Below are 20,351 nucleotides of genomic sequence, written 5' to 3'. Positions count from 1 at the left end.
CCTGGGAGGATTTCAGAGCCAGGAACAGGGAAATGCTGCCTTCTCTCGGCTGGGAAGGGTCTCTGGGGATGTTTTTGTGGCTGGCTGGGGTCTGTCAGCCCCCTTGTGTCCAGCAGCTGCCCTTTGGAGTTTGGGTTCCCTTGCTCCCAGGGAATCAGTCCCTGGGTTTCTGTCTGCAGGAAGTTGCTGTGGATGGAGCTATGGGGGTGTTCTCAGCACCTGGCTTTTCCTGAAGACTCTGTTTGGTTTTATTGGTTTTGCCAGGAGAGTCCCCAGATTCTCCCCCCGTGTCCTTGCTGTGCTGTGACCTCAGAGGGGTCCCTGTGCTGCCCAGGGCCCTGGCATGGAGTCAAGGAAGCTCAGGAGCTCTGCTGGGAATGTTAAAGAGATTCCTGTCCACATCCACACCCTGAGCTGCTGAGTTATTTATTTCAGCGTGGGTTAGGCATTAGGAAGCAGATGGATGGACCCCAATTCCTCACAGCCTGGCCCTTGCAGTAACACAGCAGCTGAGGCTCCTCCTAAAACAACACAGAAACATCCAATATTTGCTGCTCCTGTTCCCTTCCTTGGGCTTTTGCTATTCCATTGCTCTTCCCAAAGCATCCTGGAGCCTGGGACATTTCCCAAATGCTCTGAGCTGCAATATTCATTAATAAAAGCTAACCCAGGAGCTGCTGTTAAGGAAAAATAAACCCAAATGACTGGGGAAAACATTACCCTTAGGAAAGCTCTCTGCAGAGCCTGTACAAGCCTTGCTCTTAAAGGAGGTGGGGAGGGGCCCTGGGCAGGTGAGAGCCCTGGGCAGGTGAGAGCCCTGGGCTCTGCCTCCGGCTGGTGGCAGCACCAGAACGGCTTCTGCAGGTGAGGAAAGGCAAAGGGCCCTTGGTGACCTGTCCCTGTCCCTGTCCCTGCTCCAGGTGAGCTGGCACAGGTAAGTGAAGGCAAAGGGCCCTTGGTGACCTGTCCCCATCCCTGTCCCTGCTCCAGGTGAGCTGGCACAGGTAAGTGAAGGTGAAAGAACCTTGGTGACCTGTCCCTGTCCCTCCCTGCTCTGCTGGGCACCACGGCAGGATGTGTTTGCTGTGTTTGCATGGTTTGATCCCAGCACTCCTGTGGTGCTCAGAGTTTCCCTGCTGTGGGCACAAGGACAAGGCCACACTCTGTGCTCTCCAGGGACCCAGACCGAGGTGGGGCTTTGCATTCCTTAAGGCTGGAGCCAGCAGGGTTTATCCCAGGGGAAGCTGCCTGAGGAAGCAGAGGGGTGCTCCCAGTTCCAGCTGGCCTGGGGAAAGTGGTGGCCAGGGGTGTTTGCAGGGGACAAGGCCATCAGTGCAACACCTTCTGTTCCGCTGGCCCGGGAGCCAAAGTCCAGGGGCAGCTCTGGGATCAGCCAGGGTTCACAAACACGGCCGGGGCGTTCACCTCCTCCCTGGGGTCAGGCCACAGGCATGGCCCCGTTCTCCCAGCCACACTCCTTCCTCCCAAGCCCTCCCCAGCTTCCCTGACGCTGCCACCAGACCCAGCAAATCTGGGATTTTCCAGGTATTTCCCCAAACCCTGCCCTGGCTCTCAGCAGCCGCCCCACTGAGGACAGCAGAGCCCTGAGGGAGCTCTGTGCTTCCAAAGAGCAGGGACTGCTGCTCCCACCGTGCTCCCAGAGCCAGGAGCTGCAGGCCAGGCTCAGGGCTGTGCTGTGGGATCAGGGCTGAGCAGGAAACAGGGAAAGAACAAAGGCACAGGTTGGGCTCGGGGTGGTGCCTGGACTCTGCTGGTTTATGGCTGGCCTGGTGCCTGCCCGTGCCTGTCCCTGAGGAGGGGCTGGGGGCAGGATGCAGGTTCTGCTGCAGGTGCAGGCTCTGCTGCAGGTGCAGGCTCTGGCCCTGCTCCCCCAGCCACAGCACCTGCAGCACTGACAGAGCTGAGATGGGGTGAATCTCATCACACCCCAGAGCAGCTCAGCCCTCCCAGCTCTCCTGTCCCACAAACCAGGGCTCAGTGCTGACAGGCAGGTAGCTCATCCTGGGGCTAAAACCTTCAAATCCACCTGAACTCAGCTTTTTTAATGGAAATAGGAGATGCTGCTCTTTTAACAGGGCCAAGGCATGGACAGGTAGGTGTGTGTAGGGTGGAGGGAGGTGTGTGTAGGGTAAAGGGAAGTCTGTGTAGGGTAAAGGGAGGTGTGTGTAGGGTAAAGGGAGGTGTGTAGGGTGGAGGGAGGTGTGTGTAGGGTGGAGGGAGCTGTGTGTAGGTGATCTGTAAATCAGACAGGCAGGAAGATCCAGGCCAGAGCACTCCAGAGGCAGCTGCCCTCATCTGGGCCCTTGCTCACCCTCAAGGTCACTGCTCTGCTGGGTGGGGACTGCTTTTTAACCCCAAGAGCCTGTAAAGCTGAGAGACTTCATGCAAAGCCCTTAGAGTGCTCTGCAGCTCAAAAACAGCCCCACCAGGCCGGGTGCTGCCAGGCCGGACTTTGCCCGGACAGGATTTTCAGCCGTTCGTGCCCATCCCTCGGGGAGGAGGTGGAAATGTTTGGGGGAGGCAGAGGGATCTGGGACAGAGCCCAGGATTTCCTGACACTCTCCCTGTTAGCTCCTGAAGGACACCTGGGGCAAGGGAGGCTCCCTGGTGTGGCCACCCTGGGCAGTGCTGGGGGTTTAAGCTGGGGATGGGGCTCAGTCCTGAGCAGACCCAGCTCCCCCTGGGGAGGCAGAGACCATCAGTCCTGAGCTGGGAGCACCACAGGGACCCACAGACACCCCCTGCACCCCCCTTCCCTCTCCCACCCCAGATCCCTCCTGCCACAGAAACCACACGCTCTGCCTGAGCTATTCCACTCGTTTTCCTTTATGTTGCACTGCAGTTTTAACAAAGATTTGAACATGCAGAGTGATGCCACTCGTCAGCAGGAGCTCGCCCGGCGGGGAGAGAGGCTCTTGGAAAAGAGGCAGGGACACTCCCAGCAACAACAGCATCCCCAGGGCCCCCCCAGACCCTCTCCCACCCACAGGCACAGATCTGCAGCCCCTCTCTCCCTGCTGCCCTGCCCAGCTGTGCTCCAGCTGTCCCACTTGTGGCACCAACAGGAGCAGCAGCAAGGAGCAGCAGGGTCTGTCTGCACTGCAGGAGCTGTGCTTTCCAACTGCTGCTTTCCCTTCCCAAGAAGGCAGAAACAGGATTATTTACAAAATCAGCTGACCCATGTTCTCACAGGGGAGCAGGAGGGAGCAGAACTCAGGAGTGCCTGTGCCAGTGGCAGAGCAGCCCAGGGAAGCGAAGCAACACCTCAAGGATTTACCCCAAAACCTCTCAGCTCTGGCTCTCTCAGCACTAACACCCCTTCTTGCTCTAACCCCTCCTTCTCTCCTCAGTGCCCTCTGGGAATCTGGCAGGTGGCTCTGGCTGGAGCTGCCCTGGGGCCCTGCCTGCTGCTCCACAGGACACTGAGGTGACTCTGTGCAGGTGCCTCCACAGCAAGCTCGGGTGGGGGATGCTGAAGTTTTACTTGCCCAAGGTGAGGAATATCCAACCATACACATCCTGCCCCATTCAACGGGCTGGCTGAAAGAGGGGGGAAGGGGGAGAGCTCAGTTAAATTTAGCCTTTGAAAAGTCCATTTCTGGATGCTGTTCCATGAACCTGCAAGGAAAACAAAGACAGGAGTTTGGGTGGGTCAGCAGGAGCCTGGGTGGGGAGGGAAGGGTTTCTGCTTCCTGCTCTGTGGAGTTCTGCTGCAGCCCCACACCCCCAGAGCAGGGAGGCTCTGCTGAGCTCAGGGACTCATTCCCTGCACTCTCCCTACCAACACCTTTTCCTGGGGTCAGTGGGAGCAGCATTCCTGCCAGCCCAGACACAGGGAGGTGTTGATGATCAAGGGCACACCCTTCACTGGTACTCTGGACACGCAGAAGCCACACAACGATTGTGGGGCAGAGGGGAGATGGTGAAGGCAGATTACTGACAGCTTTACTGGCAATATGGGAATAGCCTCAGTGCTCTGACACTAAAAACTCAGGGGGGACAGGACCAGAGGAATCTGATTCCAAATGGACTGCAGTCCCAGCAGAGGGAATCACAGAATGGTGTGAGCTGGAACAGACCCTAAAGATCATCTTGATCCAACCCCCTGCCATGGACAGGACACCCTCCAGGACTGTCTGGACTCAGGTTGTTACATGGGGAAGTTCTGAAGGCAGTGCTGTGCCCAGGAGTGCCCAGGGCACACAGAGGCTCCTCTGCTCTGCTCTGCTCCCCAAGGGACCCAGCACACCCCAGCCCTGTGCAGGACTCACACACGGTGCAGGTAAGGGCAGCTTGGTCTCCTTTGTGTTCCCATCTCAGGGCTTCCCCTGCAACACCCCCTCAGTGTTTCCACTTTGCACTTCCAGGGCCACCTGTGCTGTGAGGATCCTGCCCTTGTTTGGCAGCCAGGAGAGCTCCACTGACATCAGCACCCTCATGGGTGTCGCTGAGTCTCCTTTGCCCTGGACAAAGTCTAAACTTCCTCTCCAACCCCTGCCAGCCAAACTTCCAGAGCACCAAACCAGTGACCCTGCAGTGGTTCTGCATGAGGCATCCCAGGAGCAGAGGGTGCTCCCCACCCCAGGGCCCACCAGGGAAGCCTGGTCTCTGCTCTGTTTCTGGCACTACAGATAAAGGCAGAGGAAGCGAGGAGTCAGGTCAGCCCCAGCAATCCAGAGATAAAGTGTGGGGCTGCACTTGCTGAAGAAGCTGTGACCCAGAATTGCCTCCACACCTTCCCAAACGGCCTTGGGAGCTCCAGGAATCACTTCCCTGCCACAGTGCAGGGAAAACAGGGCAATAAAGCCATAAAAGTGGCTTGGGGACAACTGTCTGGGGTAAGTGGAGGGAGGAAGGGAGGGGTTATTATCTGGCTACTGAGGGAGATTATACACCAATCAAAACCATGGTAAAGTTCAGCAGAGATGGCACCTCCAGTTCTGAACCTGCCTTCTGGAATTGAAATCAGCAATTTCAATTGTTGTAATCAACAATTCCAGAACTGGGCTATTCCCACATTTTCTCACTGGGTTTTCTACTCCCACAGGCTTTACAGACACTGGTGGCTGCTCAAACCCAGTGCAGATGTGAGCATGGCTAGGACAAGGCCAAGCTGCTCTCTGTGCCCTTGTTTGTGCCAGAGAGGAAGAGGAGAAGGCACTGGGGAAGGCAAAGCCATGCAAAGGAATGAGCTGTACCCACTTTTTCAAAATATCCTGCTTCTTCTGTTCGTCAGAGGTGGGCAGGCCCATGGATTTCTGCCGCTGGTCATACATCATCTTCTCCACCATGCTGCGAGTCTCGCTGTCCAGGTCTGACAGCTGGAAGCAAGATCCAGATTGGAACGACTCTGCCCTCAACTGAGGTCATTTCTGAGCAGGCCCCATCCCATAAAATAAAAGAATTATTCTCACCTTTGAATTCTCTGGATTAATTTTCTTGGTGTTGATTTCTGGGTCTGTGGAAACCAGTTTGTTCCACCATTCCATTTTGTTGATCTAGAGGATGAAGAAGCAAAAACAAGTTTATATTTCTTGGACTTTTCCAGGGCTTTTAAGTCTCAGCCACATGAAAAAAAAGAAGAAAGATGGACTCAAACTTTTTTTGACAGTTTTCTAAATATCAGTAAAATCTGAACATAGATAAAGGGTATTTTTGTTTCAAACCACTTTAGGCAGCCTAAATTTTCACAGCTGGGAGATCTGAGAGAATGTCAGATGTCTTGTTTGGCATGACATAAATGGGATTAGAACAAACCACCTGGAGAGTCCCAGAGGGGACACAAGAAGGGACACAAGGAGGTCTGTCCCTGCATTTTCGTGTCACTAACAGATGTCAAAACACACTAAAGGACAACACTGAAATGACTGATTTCCTTCCAGCTTTTCCTGAACTGCTGAGAAATACACTGAATATCCTGGAACAGCTTAAAATGAGGCTGAAGGTGGGGGAACTCAAACACCCCACTACCAGCAGCACCAGACAAGCACCCAGGGCAGCCATGCTGAGAGCTGAGCCCAGCAGGGGCAGCCCAGCCTGAGCCCTGCCCAGCCCAGCCTGAGCCCTGCCCAGCCCAGCCTGCTTTACCTTCTCCAGGTGCACAGTGACTGTTTTGCCATCCTCAATGAGCCAGGAGCTCTCCTCCACCTTGACCTCGTTGAAGAGCTCCCCATCAATGACAGGAGGGTGGCCCTTGAGGCCGACCCTGAGGCGGCGTCTCTGGATGTCCACCACCACATCCTTGCCCTTCAGCCTGAAGCTCACCTTGAAGGGCACAGCCAGCTGCAGCAGAAGGGAGCAGATGTGAGGAGCAGGGCAGGGAAATTCCTCCTCACCCTCCCATGCAGCTGTTCAAGCCCTTCTGCCTTGCTTTCAGCAGGGCCAGGCAGAGCAGGGACTCTGGGACTCTCCCCTGAGGAGTGAGCAGGAGGTGGAAGGAAGGGACCATAAAAAGGGAAGATTTTAATGCCTGCTTAAACCAAGACCAGAATTCGGCAAACTGCAGCTCCTGGGAATTTTACTGAGTTACCAAGCTCTCTCCCAGCTCTTGGAACAAACTTCCAGACACAGGGAATTGGTTCATCTCTTACCAGCCCCTGCTCTCATTCCCTCCCAGATTCCTCAGATCCTGGTCATCAAGCACCACTTACATCCAATTCTGAAAGAGTCTGTGTCCATCTATAATTTGGAAGGTCAGCTCCATTGCCAGAGTTGGGTTTAAGTTTTCCTTTATCCTTCTCATCTTCCTCTTCATCATCTGTTCCCTAAGCAATTCAAGTGCGAAGAAAGAAGCTTTTCCAGTTTCCATTGTCACAACAGCTCTTAGGTTCTATAAGGATTGCAGGTCAGTTGTTTGTATTTTATACCCACTTAAATTTAGCTCCATAATTAAGAGCTGCTTCTGACAAAACACTGCTACAATAAAGAAACCCCAAAGCCCTCTGTATTGGCACATTTAGGAATTGTGTGTTTTTAAAGCCATGGTTTTTAACTGGTATTTTCCAAGTGTGTATTTTAGACAGGGCTTGGAGCAACCTGGTGTAGTGGAAAGTGTCATGGCAGAGGGTGGAACAGGATGAGCTTTAAGGTCCCTTCCCACCCAAACCATTTTATGATTCTAGAGTATCTCCAGACAAGTTTTACCTGTTTGTTGGAATCTGAAGATTCCCCTTCCTCCTCCGAGGGTTTCTCTGGGACACCATTGCCCTGCCCTTGTGCCTCTTTCTTCTGTTGGAAAAGAGCAGAGCAGGAACAGGCTCAGCCAAGAGCTGCCCTGTCACCTCCTGAGCTGGCACTAGATGGCCTCAGCCTTTCAGCCCCAGCTGAACAGCACCACTCACTGCATCCCACTCTGAACACTGCATTTTCAGCCCTTAGGAAAGCTCCAGGGAAGAGGCACTGCCAAGGGCAAGGCTCCCTTCGTGCTGCCACCGGGACAAAGAACAAACCTGAGCCCCCCAACCCCTGAGAGCGCCAGGGAGGACAAAGCACAGCCCTGGCACGGCTCCCACCTGGTCGATCTCCAGCTGCAGCCTCTCTGCCTCCTCGTCTGTGAGCTCCTTGATGCGTGGCTCGCTGGCCTGCTGCGTGTCCCTGGCCCTGTCCCTGGCCAGGCGCGCGGCTCGCTCGGCCTTCTCGCGCCGCTCCGCCTCCTGCCGCGCCTTCTTCTCCTTGCGCTCCTTCTGCGCCAGCTTGTTGTGGTGGCTGAAGGCCTCTGTGATCAGCTGAGGGGTGAGACAACACCTCCATCAAACCCAAACCCAAAGGCAGCCAGCTCGCCCTCCTGAGCAGCACAACATCACACAGACGTCGGGAATTTTCCCTTTGTCTTCGCTCAGTCTTTTAGAGGGAAATTCTAGAGATTCTTCAATTCAAACAGCAGAGGAGGAAGTGAAAAGGCAGGAAACAGAGAAAATTTTAAATATGTAAATGTAGTCCTTCCTAGTTACACAGGGAGTGTGTTTCCAGGAGATAACAGTGAATTAAAATCCTCTATTTGTCCTTTGTGCAATTCCAGCAGGATGAGCTGATACCCAAGCCAGCCATCCCAAGCTGCTCCAAACCTCCAGGACAGCTGCACACACCACATCCAACTTTTCTACCTCCTTCTGACCTTTCCCAAGCCTGGGCTTTTCTCCAGACAGAGCCTCAGTGCAATGATTTAGAGGAGAAATTCTCCAAACAGCCCCATGTTTTCACACTGAGAGGTGAGCTCCTCCGTAAATCTTTTGTTTGAGCCTCGCTCCCAATTCTCCAGAGGTTGTTGTGACTCTGGGAGGCAAAATCCCAAGGTCTCTGATGGCAAGGGCTGCGTGCTCAGTGGGAAAGCTGAGTACACAGGCAGGGAGCCAGAGAATTGCCCCAGGGTTGATAAGGGCAGGGGTGCTGTGCAGAGCAGCACGTAGGTGAGCTCAGGTCTGCCCCAAAAAACAACAGACAGATCCTCAGAAAGGAATTGGAGGAGGGAAATTTATTTATATACATCCCAGGAGCCTCAGAGTGGGAGGGAAATCCTGAACCTTTTCCAAGCAAACTGCAGTTTGTAAGCAAGCACTGAGTATTTCTGCTCTGCTTCACCAGCAAGGGTTGTTTACACAGCTTGGCTGAAGTGTCTCCTGCAGCACAGAATGCAAGATGTGCATCCCCCAGGATGTCCCAGCCTGCTCCCAACCCCATGATCCACGCTGAGGAAATTATCTTCCCTGCCTGGCCTTGTCCCTGCCACTGCCCACACCTCCCTCACCCGCCCCACAGCCTGCTGAAATGGCACCCAAAAAATGCAGTGACTTTCCCACCCTCTCCTTTCTCTTCCATGCCAAGAGCACAGCAGCGCTGGGGAAGCAGCTCCTTCCCCATTTGTTGTGGTTCCCATGGTGCCAGAGCACTTTTCCAGGAGCCCATAAAGCATTCTGGCAGGGGACAAACCCTTTTCTTTCCCAGGCACAGACTGCCAAGGAGAGCAGCCAGGCACCTCTCAATTGCCACTCAGGTGGGGTCACACAGCCCCCAGGAAGGGAGGAGAGTTGCTCTCTGTTCTGAGAAAAATGACAGTAGGGTTCACCTTTCCTCCTTTCAGAGAATCACGGGATGCTTTGGGTTGAAAGGACCTTAAATCCCCTCCAGTTCCAGCAAGGAGAGGGGAGCAGTGTCCAGCCCAGCCCAGCCAGGGGCAGCTGCCTGTGCAGACCTGTGGACTTTGTGCTTTTCCTGAGCTAACAAACAAGGTAACGTGGGGTTATCACTGCTGTGCCACTGCTCAGTCAGTGTGTCTGGCAGGTTTGCTTTCCAAACTAGCCTTTGGCCAGAGCCTGGCAAGAAACCTGCACTGAGGGATCACCTGAGCAGGGAATTGTGTGCTCCTCACCTCTGACAGGGGCAGCTCTGCCTTTCCTTCCCTCAGGAGCTGCTGGGCACCCAGATGCTGGGAGCTGCTCAAGCAGGGGACCCTTGGCATGGCCCAGAGCCGGGTGGGATGGAAGGGAGAAGGGTTAAAACCCTGAAGGTTTCATTTTTACCTTCTCTGCTACTCCGTCCTCTCCCCCGGTGAAGAAATCCGTCTTCCTCCTCAGGAAGCTGAAGAAGGTGTTCACGAGCTGGGGAACAGGGAGAGGGTGGAGAGAAAAGGAGCAGTGAGCCCAGGTCACCCAGAGCCACCTCGTGTGTCCGGAGCATTTATCCTTTATCATTTATCCAAACTTTATCCTTTGTCCTCCCTATCTGTGGCTGTGCCCTGGATCAGCCCCGTGGCTGCTGCCTGGAGAAAGCACCCAGCTGTGCAGGGCAGGAATGGATTTAGGCATGCATACATGCACACATTATATAAATATGTATATATAATGTACCGTATTTTGCTTCTTTTCACACCTAAAAGCATACACATTCCTTCTTTTTACATTCATCACCGATGAATGAACCAGCACATCCGAACCCCCTCTGCAAACTCATATTCTCCCTGAATGTGGCTGATCTTTATTTCCAGGAATCCTCTCCCGTGGGGGTTTTAGGCAGAGGTTTCGCCACAACACGAGGGGCAGTAACAGAATAATTCTTTAAAAATTAGTGGTGAGTGGGGTGTGAGTGGGATGCTCCTCCAGCCCTGCTGCAGGTCAGCGCCTGGAGCCCAGAGGGCCCAGGGTGGGATCAGGGCGGGCGAGCAGATCCCCGGTCACGAGGGGATCCCATGATCACGGCCAGGCCTCACGGGCTGTGCCGGGGGTGACCGGGGGAAGCTCGGTCCGGCCCTGCGGTGCTCGGTGCTTCCCTCTGGCCCTGCGGTGCATGGTGAGGGTGCGGCGCCGCCTCATTAACACCACGCTAATTAATGAGCGGGGCTGGCGCTGCCGGGGGCCGTTATGGCCGCTCCTGGAGCAGCGCACGTGCGTCCCCTGCTCCACGTGCCGGGGCGGGGCCCGCGGAGGCCGCGCCGCTCCCGCTCGCTCCTCCGGTGCTGCCCCGCCCTCCCCGCTCCCGATGCCGGCGGCGCTACCTCGCGCACGCCGCCCTGGTGCTGCTGGGCCATGGCGAGCAGCATCCCGTCGAAGCGATCCTCCTGCTCCGCCGCCTCCTCCGCGCTCAGCCCCATCGCGCCGCCGCTCCCGCACCGGGCCGCCACCGGAACCGGAACCGGAACCGGCGGGCGCGCAGGGCCCTCCCCGCCCGCCAATCCCAGCGCGCCCCCGCGCCGCTCTCCCCACTGATTGGTCGCGCGGGCTGTCAGTCTTGCGGGAAGAGGCGGGGCGCGAGGCGCGGCGGGGTTGTTATGGCGACGGGCGGTGCGGCCCGCGGGGTTTGGGGCCTGGCCCCTCCTGTCGGGACCTGGGAGCGAGAAGCGCCCCCCGAGGCTCCTTTTCTCCAGGCTGAGCTCTCCACCCGCTCCCTCAGCCGCTCCGGGGCTCCGTTCCCTTTCCCGGACACGCTCCATGTCTGGCTCGCAGTGAGGGGCCCAGAACTGGTCCTGGAGTTTGGGTTGACTCAGCAGTGCCCCTGAACAATCATTGCCCACTTTGGCTCATGGTTGGCTGCTGTCAACCAGCACGTCCGGCTCCCTTTGCGTTGGGAAAATACGAGAATTTTGGCCTTTTCCCCTTACGTTTCTCTCGTTGTGCAAACGGGAGCATTTTCCCTTTCCCTGTGTTTCCTTGGAGAGACACGACCCCTGGGCCCATCGCTGCCTGCCAGTTCACCGGGTTCCTCTTCCTCCACAACAACAAGAGGCTCCTGATCAAGGCCAGGCAAACAGCCGCTGATAACACAACTTCCAGGTTGCTCTTCCCAAGGCCGGGCGCCGGGGCCATTGAATGCCAGGCCCAGACGAGCGCCCCGTGTTTGTCTGTGAACCCTGGCAGCGACACCTGCTCCGCGGGGCCTTGGTGCCATGGTACAGCCTGGGGTAATGACTCTGTTTATCCTCTTTGGGTAATCCTGATAAGGCCACACAACCCCTCCCGCCCCGATTCATTGAGAAAACGGCTGTTGGGAACTCGCCCGGCCAATCAGCCCAGCAACAACGGGGTTGGTCGGGTGGTTTTAATGAGGGCTGCTTAATCAGGGCGGTCAAGGCTGCGGAGGGGTGTTCACCGTGACCTGGCCTTATAAGAGCTGGCTGGAGCAGCCACGGGCTGGCAGAGCCGGGAGGACAGGGACAATCCGGCCCGTGACAGATCCAGGAAGGGATTTCACGCCTCTCTCCCTCTGGCTGGGTTTGGACGAGGAGCTGGCTCAGCCATGAGCACCAGCGTGGACACGGGGTGTGAGAGGTGCCAGTGCCACGGCAAGGAGAAGCAGCCTGCCATCCTGTACACCCTGCTGAGCCAGGAGCTGCGGCCCGGCGCGGCCCGGCAGCGCTGCCTGTGCCAGCAGCGCCGCGCCGTGTGCCTGCGCACGCCGCACCTCACCTGCCAGGCCGCCTCCGACGTGCTGGTCAAAACCATCAACTTCATGAAGAACGTGGCTGCCTTCCACCTGCTGCCGCGGGAGGATCAGCTGCTGCTGCTGCACGGCTGCTGGGTGCCGCTGTTCCTGCTGGGGCTGGTGCAGGAGATGGTGACCTTCGAGGTGATGGAGGCCCCGGCCCCCAGCATGCTCAAGAAGATCCTGCTCAGCGGCCAGAGCAAAGGGCAGGAGCCCGAGGGGACGCAGCCCACACTGGCGGCCGTGCAGCGCCTGCAGTGGTGCCTCAACAGCTTCTGGAGGCTGGACCTGAGCCCCAGCGAATACACCTACCTGAGGGGAGCCATTCTCTTCAATCCAGGTGAGTGCCAGGCCCTCATGGCTCTGCTGGACACAGAATCACGGCGTCCCAGAGGCACTGAGGTTGGGAAAGATCCCCAAGAGCATCGAGTCCACCCTGTGCCACTGCCCTCCTTGTCACTGAGTGCCACGTCCAGGGATGGGGACTCCACCACCTTCCCAGACCTTGTGGCTTGGAGATGCTCAGAGATGGGCAGGTGTGAGAGCAGGGAGGGCTGGTCACCTTTTCCCTAACTCTGGTCATTCCCAAATGCACTGGGAAGCGGGAAGGAAGGATGACAAAACCTTTGCCTGCCCTGCAGACAATAAATCCTGGATTCCTTTGGTTGTAAAGCAGGGTTTTCCCTGGAACAGCTACACCTCAGCAGTGCTGTGTGCATCTCAGTGCAGCCTCCTGAGGAACGGGGAAGGGTGGGAATGGGAGAAACCTGGATCTGTTTCCCATCCCTCACCTCCCTCCCTTGTCTCCTGTCCCTCGCAGACATCCCGGGGCTGAGAGCCCCGCTCTACATCGAGAGCCTGCAGTGGGAGGCGCAGCGGGCGCTGCGGGAGCTGCTGCACCCCGAGGGCCAGGCGCGCTTCTGCCGCATCCTGCGGGTCAGCTCCTCGCTGAGATCCATCCCCGCCGGGCTCGTCACCGACCTGTTCTTCCGGCCCGTCATCGGGGACGCCGCCATGGGGCAGCTGCTGGTGGAGATGCTGTTCGAGGTGACGGGCTGGCCCCAGGCGCCCTGGCTGCCCCTGCCCCGCTGAGCCGGCCTTTGGGAGAGCTCTGCGTGTTCGCTGGAGGATCCCTGGGCAAGCAGCTGTGGCTCAGCAGATTTTACAGCAGCTCCTGCTCCGCTCTCCAATCCAGGGACTGTGTGAGGGAGAGGGGTTCCCTGCCCTGCTCCCAGTTTTTACTCATTTTGCTGTGAGCTCCAAGCAGCGAGCGTTGTCCTCAGCTCGATCCCGTGGTGTCTGTGGGATCTCTGACAGAGGGCAAATGTGGAATTAACTCCGGGTCTGGTTTCTGTGCCTGGAACCTTAGAAATACTCAGGAAATTTCTTCATGGAAAAAGCCAGGGTGTTAAATCCTACAGGGTGTACAGACTCACCCCTCTTTTCCTTAGATTCTCTCTTTGCTCCATAATTCCATGAAACACAAGAGGATTAAGACACTTAGCAGCACCTAAACCTACTGCACCTCATTTGGGGCTTTGGGCTTTCCTGTCTGTGTGAAAAGTTAAACCTGAGCAGAGCTGGTTTAGTGGGAGATCCAAACCCTCCCTGGAGTTAGAGCCAGGTGCACACCTGGAAAACTCGCTGCTGCTGCTGCCTCCAACAGGCGAGGTGTCAGTATTTTATAAGTGGACGTTTGTTTGGTTTGTATATAAGATGCAATAAATTATTTTTTTAATAAAATGTTTGGTGTTTTAGAACGTGGTGGTGCCTTTTCAGCGACAGTGTTTGAAAATTTGGGGTGGGCAGAAAAAACTGCAGGCATGGAAAAGAGAGAATGGGACAAAAAGGGATTGTCCATAAAAATGGAGGTGTTGAGCCTGTCCAGCCGTGACTCAGCCAGCTGCCACCAGGCACAAACTCACTTCTGTGGCTGAGGTGTCCAGCCAAGGTGGGACTGAAGGGGACAAGGCCAGAGCCCTGGCATGGGGTGAGGACGGACAGCCCGGACACCCCCGTGCCCTGAATCCGCTGGGACTGTGACCCTCAGAGTCTGGCCAAGCCCTGCCACCCCCAGGGGCTGTTAAACCCCCAGAATGGGGTCTCTGTGTCCCCACCCCTGTCACCCCCAGGGTCTCTCTGTCCCTGTCATCCCCAGGGCCTGTTAAACCCCCCAAATGGGGTCTCTGTGTCCCTAACCCCTGTCACATCCCAGGGTCTCTCTGTCCCCTGTGACCCCCCAGAGTCACTCTGTCCCTGTCACCCCCACCAGGGTCTCTCTGTCCCTGTCACCCCCAGGGTCTCTGTGTCCCTGTCACCCCCAGGGTCTCTCTGTCCCTGTCACTCCCAGGGTCTCTGTGTCCCTGTCACCCCCCCAGGATCTCTGTGTCCCTGTCACCCCCCACCAGGGTCTCTCTGTCGCTGTCACATCCCCAGGGTCTCTCTGTCCCTGTCACCCCCCCAGGGCCTCTCTGTCCCTGTCACCCCCAGGGTCTCTGTGTCCCCTGTCACCCCCCAGGGTCTCTGTGTCCCCTGTCACCCCCCAGGGTCTCTCTGTCGCTGTCACACCCCCAGGGTCTCTCTGTCCCTGTCACCCCCAGGGTCTCTCTGTCCCTGTCACATCCCAAGGTCTCTCTGTCCCTTGTCACCCCCAGGGTCTCTGTGTCCCCTGTGACCCCCAGGGTCTCTCTGTCCCTGTCAGCCCCCGCCCGTTCTGCCGCCCGCCCCTCCCGCCACCAGGCGGCGCTCTGCACCCGTCGCGCGTGACGTCATCACCGTGCGCCAGCACCCCGGCCAAGATGGCGGCGCCCACCGGTACCGACGGCGATGGCGTCCCTGCCCGGTACTGCCTGGTGAGCGGCATCCCGGCCGCGCTCCGCTCCGCACAGCTCCGCGCCTACTTCAGCCAGTTCCTGGAGGCCGGCGGCTTCCTCTGCTTCCACTATCGGCACCGGCCCGAGCGCCCGCCAGCGGGCGGCGGCGGCGGGGCCTCGGCGCCGCGCACCTGCTCCTGCCTGGTGTCCGTGCGGCCCGGCCGCGCCCGCCGCTTCGTCCGCATGTACTCGGGCAAGCGCTGGGTCGGGCCCGGCGGCGCCTCGCTGCCCGGCCGCTGCCTCATCCGCAGAGTCCGCCTGAGCCCCGCGACAGGTACGGGCGGGGGTCCCGAACCGGGGGCACCGGGAGGGTAAAACTCTTCTTGGGGTTTCGTTAACGCGCTAAATCTGCTCCGAGGAAAGGAGAGCCCGTGTGGGCTCTGCTGCTCCCCTTCCAGTCGGGACAGCTGGGATTTACCTGCCTCCTGTGGGGTGTGGGACCCCCCAAAACCATCCTTCCTCTTCTGCAGCCCCCCAAACCCATCACTTCATTCCTGCAGCCCCCCAAACCCATCCCTTCCCTCCTGCAGCCCTCCAAATCCATCCCTTCACTCCTGCAGTCCCCAAACCTATCCCTTCCCTCCCGCAGTCCCCAAACCTATCCCTTCACTCCTGCAGCCCCCCAAACCCATCCCTTCCCTCCTGCAGCCCCCAAAACCCATCCCTTCTGTCCCCCAAACCTATCCCTTCTGTCCCCAAACCCATCCCTTCTGTCCCCCAAACCCATCCCTTCTGTCCCCAAACCCATCCCTTCTCTCCCCAAACCCATCCCTTCTGTCCCCCAAACCTATCCCTTCTGTCCCCAAACCCATCCCTTCTGTCCCCCAAACCCATCCCTTCTCTCCCCAAACCCATCCTTTCTCTCCCCAAACCCATCCCTTCTCTCCCCAAACCCATCCCTTCTCTCCCCAAACCATCCCTTCTCTCCTGCAGGCCCCGAGGTGGCTCCCAGCAGCCAGGACAGGGCGGCTGCTGGGGAATCTGTCACCGAGGCCGAGCTGAGGCGCCTGCCCGAGTTCAACCCCCCTTCCTTCATGCCCTTTGGGAACGTGGGCACGCCCCTGAGCGTGTTCCTGGAGCTGATCCGGGCCTGCAGGCTGCCCCCCCTCGTGATTAAGAAGCTGCAGCTGGATTTCCCAAGGACTGGCTCATCCCGCAGGTATGGGAATGTGCCCTTCCAGTACCAGAACACCGAGACGGTTGCTGAGGAAGAAAGAGTTTACACAGCTGCAGGGGATGAGATCATGGAGGGAGAGGAGCCCATGACTCAGCCAGCCCAGCCCGAGGAGGATGAGGAGGAGCAGGGGAGGGAGGAAGAGGAGTCACACTCTGATGATGTAAGTGGAATATTCCAGCACCATCCGGGCTCAGCAGTTGGAGCTGAGGGCGATTCCCACTCTCAGAGCTCGTGTTTAATCTCTTAGTTGGAGAAATGGTTTGTTAAAAACAGCTTTAGAATACCACTGTTCACCCTGGGTGCACTGAGCCCCTCGGGGCAGGGATGGGGGGCCTGACCCCCCCACAGGTGCTCAGGGTGGTCGTGGGGGTTTGATCCCAGAGGAGGGGGCAGAGGGGAGGCTGCTGCTGCCCTGCAGACCCTGCCCTGCTGCCTGGAGAGGGGCCCAGCTCTGCTCTGCTGGGAGCTGGGGTGACAGAGCTTGGGGGCCACGTTTGTGTGCTGGCAGTGACGTGCAGAGCTGCACAAAGGGCTGACCTCGGATGCTCCTGCACTTGCAGTTTAGTCACTCTGGGGAAAATGGCTTTTGTGACAAAGGCTCCTGGAGAGCTGGGCAGGGCAGGAGCCATCCCCGTCCCTGGCAGACGCCTGTCTGGCCTGTTCTCCCAAACCTCTGTCATTACAGATCCCCAGGCAAGCCAGGCCCGTTCTCTCCTCCACCAGAATTCACTCTGATGCCAAATCTCTGCTGCAATTCCAGCCCATGAGTCTCTCCTGGCAACGTGGGGCACAGAGAGCGCTTTGTTCCCTCCTCTCTCCAGCTTTTTATTCAGTCTTTCCTCCTGCAGACTAAACAGACTCCTCCAGCTGTTTCTCCCAGGCTGTTTCCTGGCTCTGCAGCCCTTCCTTGGCTGGTTGATGGCTGTGCCCAGAACTGGGCAGGCAGCTCTGTGGCCGTGCCAGGGAGCTGCTTCCTGGGAGCCCACGCAATCTCCCCAGGGATCAGCTGCAGTGGAATTAATTCCTTGCTAGTGCTGACTCCAGGTCCAACAGAGCTGCTCCTTAAATGGGCATCAGTGCAGGGCAGGTGGGGCCCGTGGGGTGGCTGTGCTGTGGGATTTCTGCTGCTGACTCTGGCAGAGGCCTTAGGCGGGGATGAGCTCATCCCTCGTGTCGGGGCCTGAGCTCTGCCCGGCTCTGCCGCGGAGCTGCTCCAGGGGATGGCGCTGGGAAGGGTCAGGGAGCGGGGAGGGGGCTGTGCTGGTGTCCCCAGCCCCATGGCAGGCTGTCCCTGTCCCTGCAGGACAATGACACGTGTGAGGAGTGGGAGAGGCACGAGGCCCTGCACGAGGACGTGACGCAGCAGCAGCGGGAGCGGGAGCGGCTCTTCGAGGAGGAGATCGAGCTCAAGTGGGAGAAGGGCGGCTCTGGCCTCGTGTTCTACACTGATGCCCAGTTCTGGCAGGAGCAGGATGGAGGTGACTTGGTGTTTGTGTCACTGAGCCCATGAGGGCTCTCAGCTGGAGCTTGCCATGGCTTCTGAGCCTCCCCTTGGGCACACAGCTGGTCACCAGAGACCCCCGTGGTGCTGCTGGCAGCCTCTGGGGTGGGCAGAGGGATTTGGGGAGGCCCTGATGCCATTTCCTCTGTGCTGGCACTGCTGAGGCACCCCCTCGAGTGCTGTGTCCAGCTCTGCAGCAGACATGGAGAGGCTGGGCAGTGTCCAGGGCTGGAGCTGGGAAAGGGGCTCAGCCTGGAGAAAAGGGGGATCAGGGGGCCCCTGTGGCTCTGCACCACTCCCTGACAGAGGGGACAGCCAGGGGGTCAGACTCTGCTCCAGGAACAGGGACAGGAGCAGAGGGAATGGCCTCAGGCTGGGCCAGGGGAGCTCAGGGTGGGCACCAGCAGGAATTTCCTCATGGAAAGGGTGCTCAGGCCCAGGGAGGTTTGGAGGTGTCCAGGGAAGGACTGGGCGTGGCACTCAGTGGTCTGGGCTGGGGACAAGGTGGGAACTGGTCACAGCTGGACTGAATGGTCTTGGAGGTCTCCAACCTCAATGATTCTGGGATTCCTTCCAGTTTTGGTGGAGAGAATAGGGAGCTGGGCCACCAGCAGAGAGCTCCCCCAAAATGCCAGAGCTCCCCTCAAGTGCCAGAGCTCCCCTCAAGTTCCAGAGCTCCCCTCAAGTGCTGCTTCTCTTCTCTTGGCAGACTTTGACGAGCAGACAGCCGACGACTGGGACGTGGACATGAGCATCTACTATGACAAAGGTATCAGAGCTGAGCCACCCAGCCCAGGGAAGCCAGGGAAATTCTGACCATGCAGAATTTAGGAGCTCTTTGTCATTCTTTGAAAGCATCCAAGCCCTCAGTGAACCTGAAACAAGGTTTTTCTGGTCTGGCAGCAAGGGCTGCCAAAAAGAACAGGTTCTGCCTCCTGTGCTGGTGCTCTGGGGGAAATGCTGGTGGTGAGCTGTGCTGACTCTGGCTGCTTTCTCCCCAGATGGAGGGGATAAGGATGCTCGGGACTCAGTGCAGATGTGGCTGGAGCAGCGGCTGCGGGATGGGCTGGAGGATGGAGCTGTGCCAGGGCAGCACATTGGCACCTTTGAGAGACACACCAAGGTGAGAGGGACACCTGCTCAGGGCAGGGCTGTGCCAGGGCAGCACATTGGCACCTTTGAGAGACACACCAAGGTGAGAGGGACACCTGCTCAGGGCAGGGCTGTGCCAGGGTGGTGGGTTAGGAGGAGGAGAGGTCTGGGCTCTGGGATTTGTCCAGCAGGTGTGTGATGGTTTTCTCCCCTCTCCCAGGGCTTTGGCAGGAAGGTCCTGGAGCAGCAGGGCTGGACAGAGGGGCTGGGCCTGGGGAGCAGCAACTCTGGGATGGCCGAAGCTCTGGACAACGAGGGTCAGCACCCCCGGTGCAAGAGGGGGCTGGGGTGAGTACCCAAGTGCCCTCCCAGCTCTGCCCAGGCTCTCTGGGCTCCCAGCAGCTGAGAGGCTGCACAGGGAGCTGAGTGGGGCCAGGGCTGTCCCAGGGATGTGCCCTTCCCTGCCCAGCACTCCAAGAGCTCCTGCTCTTCCCGACAGTCCAGGGCTCCTCCGTGGAGCAGGGCTGGAGCCATGTGCAGGTCCATGGAGGGTCTCTGCCCATGGCAGGGGGTGCACTGGGTGGGTTTCAGGTCCCTTCCCACCCAAACCATTCCAGGAAAGGAGCTGGGAAGCACAGGGGTGCCTGATGGCCTCTGCAGCCTCCAACCAAACCTTTCTGCTCCCCTCCAGCTACCACGGGGAGAAGCTGCCAACTTTCATCAGGAGGAAGAAGCCCCGTGGGGACACTTCTGTTGTCATCTCCACCATCTACGACGACCCTGAGCCCCAGGACATGGGTGACCAGCTGCTCAGGCGCCAGCCCCCCACGGCCATGAAGTACAGGCAGGACATGGCCTTTGTCCGAGCGTCCCACCCTGCCCTGGGCAGCCTCAGGGCCCAGCCACACTGAGCAGGGACTGTCACTGCCTCTGTCCTGCCCCCCAGTCCAGGCTGGCTCCTGGTCTGAGTGTCAGGCAGGGTGTTTATATATTTATTTTTAGTAAAAATACACGTTTGTAATAAAAATTGCCACACAATTGGGGTTTTTTCCCCACTGATTGTACCCTTCAAGGAAATTGTGTTCTGTGTGAATAGGGAAGGATTTGGGGGGGGTTATAACTTATATTTGTGCTTGGATCAACCAAATGTGAGTGTCTGGCGAGGCTGAAAAAGCAGATTGAGGGCGGCCTGAGAGCCAGGGAAGGACAAGTACGGGCAGGGCGCAGGAACTGTCCTGCTGCTGCCAGGGCGTGTCCGTCCCACACTGCTGGGAGAGGCTGCTGGGGATGAAAGGCTCGGAATGCTCGGGATGAAAGGCTGCTCCTGGCAGCCTGCACAGGAATGCTCGGGAGGCGTGTCCCTGTGGGTAGCGGTGCTTTCCGAGGAGCTCTGTCCCACTGCCCCAGAGCTGAGGGCCCTGTGTGACTTCCCTAAGGGGTGAACGGGGAAATGCAGGGAGGAATTCCTCCTCCTGCCTGGCAGGAGGGTGCAGCCAGGTGGGAGTTGGGCTCTTCTCCTCCTCAGTGAGTGGCAAGACCAAAGGACATTGTCTTAAACTGCGGCAGGAGGGATTAGGGTGGACATTGGGAAGAATTTCTTTACAGAAAGGGGGTTAGACATTGGGAACGGGCTGCCCAGGGAGGTGTAGCAGTCACTGGAGGTGTTTAAGGAAAAACTGGGTGTGGAACTCCGTGCCATGGTGGTGTTTGCTCAGAGTCAGGACCCGGTGGTCTCAGAGGCCTTTTCCAATCCGGCTGATCCTGTGGTTTGGAGAAA

At 58.0% G+C, this 20,351-nt stretch overlaps 3 protein-coding genes across 4 annotated transcripts; 2 read left to right on the top strand and 1 right to left on the bottom strand.

Annotated features, from left to right (window-relative positions):
• Nucleotides 1–2,829: 2,829 nt before the first annotated feature.
• Nucleotides 2,830–10,651, bottom strand: NUDC (nuclear distribution C, dynein complex regulator). Its single transcript, XM_033080874.1, has 9 exons — nucleotides 10,508–10,651; nucleotides 9,537–9,614; nucleotides 7,533–7,745; nucleotides 7,165–7,248; nucleotides 6,672–6,785; nucleotides 6,109–6,303; nucleotides 5,436–5,519; nucleotides 5,224–5,342; nucleotides 2,830–3,639 (listed from the first exon to the last, which is right to left on the bottom strand). Exons 1-9 carry the CDS (start codon nucleotides 10,601–10,603, stop codon nucleotides 3,588–3,590), a joined length of 1,035 nt encoding a protein of 344 aa, XP_032936765.1. The 5' UTR covers nucleotides 10,604–10,651; the 3' UTR covers nucleotides 2,830–3,587.
• A 157-nt stretch (nucleotides 10,652–10,808) lies between these two features.
• NR0B2 (nuclear receptor subfamily 0 group B member 2) lies at nucleotides 10,809–13,648 on the top strand. Its single transcript, XM_033080879.1, has 2 exons — nucleotides 10,809–12,271; nucleotides 12,752–13,648. The coding sequence occupies exons 1-2, from the start codon at nucleotides 11,746–11,748 to the stop codon at nucleotides 13,021–13,023; spliced, it is 798 nt and encodes a 265-aa protein (XP_032936770.1). The 5' UTR covers nucleotides 10,809–11,745; the 3' UTR covers nucleotides 13,024–13,648.
• Nucleotides 13,649–14,719: 1,071 nt separating this feature from the next.
• Nucleotides 14,720–19,638, top strand: GPATCH3 (G-patch domain containing 3). 2 transcript variants are annotated; one of them, XM_033080866.1, is made up of 7 exons: nucleotides 14,720–15,078; nucleotides 15,738–16,141; nucleotides 17,285–17,459; nucleotides 18,192–18,251; nucleotides 18,484–18,605; nucleotides 18,795–18,922; nucleotides 19,266–19,638. In XM_033080866.1, exons 1-7 carry the CDS (start codon nucleotides 14,730–14,732, stop codon nucleotides 19,483–19,485), a joined length of 1,458 nt encoding a protein of 485 aa, XP_032936757.1. In that variant the 5' UTR covers nucleotides 14,720–14,729; the 3' UTR covers nucleotides 19,486–19,638. The 2 variants fall into 2 exon arrangements, with proteins under 2 accessions (XP_032936757.1, XP_032936756.1); XM_033080865.1 differs by having other exon boundaries at nucleotides 18,484–18,677.
• Nucleotides 19,639–20,351: the final 713 nt, after the last annotated feature.

The sequence above is a fragment of the Catharus ustulatus genome, chromosome 26 (assembly GCF_009819885.2).
Source record: "Catharus ustulatus isolate bCatUst1 chromosome 26, bCatUst1.pri.v2, whole genome shotgun sequence".
Classification (NCBI taxonomy): Eukaryota; Metazoa; Chordata; class Aves; order Passeriformes; family Turdidae; genus Catharus; species Catharus ustulatus.
The sequence above is the reverse complement of the archived record's forward strand: the minus strand, read 5'-3'. Positions and strand labels throughout refer to the sequence as shown.

Bases quoted from the DNA above. Each gene is read 5' to 3' on its own strand.
- NUDC (XM_033080874.1), bottom strand. From the start codon at position 10,603: ATGGGGCTGAGCGCGGAGGAGGCGGCGGAGCAGGAGGATCGCTTCGAC. The intron at 7,746-9,536 runs GTAAAAATGAAA...CTCACCCCTCAG, and splicing joins AGGACGGAGTAGCAGAGAAG to CTGATCACAGAGGCCTTCAG. The intron at 7,249-7,532 runs GTGGGAGCCGTG...CTTTTCCAACAG, and splicing joins TGCAGCTGGAGATCGACCAG to AAGAAAGAGGCACAAGGGCA.
- NR0B2 (XM_033080879.1), top strand. From the start codon at position 11,746: ATGAGCACCAGCGTGGACACGGGGTGTGAGAGGTGCCAGTGCCACGGC. The intron at 12,272-12,751 runs GTGAGTGCCAGG...TGTCCCTCGCAG, and splicing joins AGCCATTCTCTTCAATCCAG to ACATCCCGGGGCTGAGAGCC.
- GPATCH3 (XM_033080865.1), top strand. From the start codon at position 14,730: ATGGCGGCGCCCACCGGTACCGACGGCGATGGCGTCCCTGCCCGGTAC. The intron at 15,079-15,737 runs GTACGGGCGGGG...TCTCTCCTGCAG, and splicing joins CCGCCTGAGCCCCGCGACAG to GCCCCGAGGTGGCTCCCAGC. The intron at 18,678-18,794 runs GTGAGAGGGACA...CCCCTCTCCCAG, and splicing joins CCTTTGAGAGACACACCAAG to GGCTTTGGCAGGAAGGTCCT.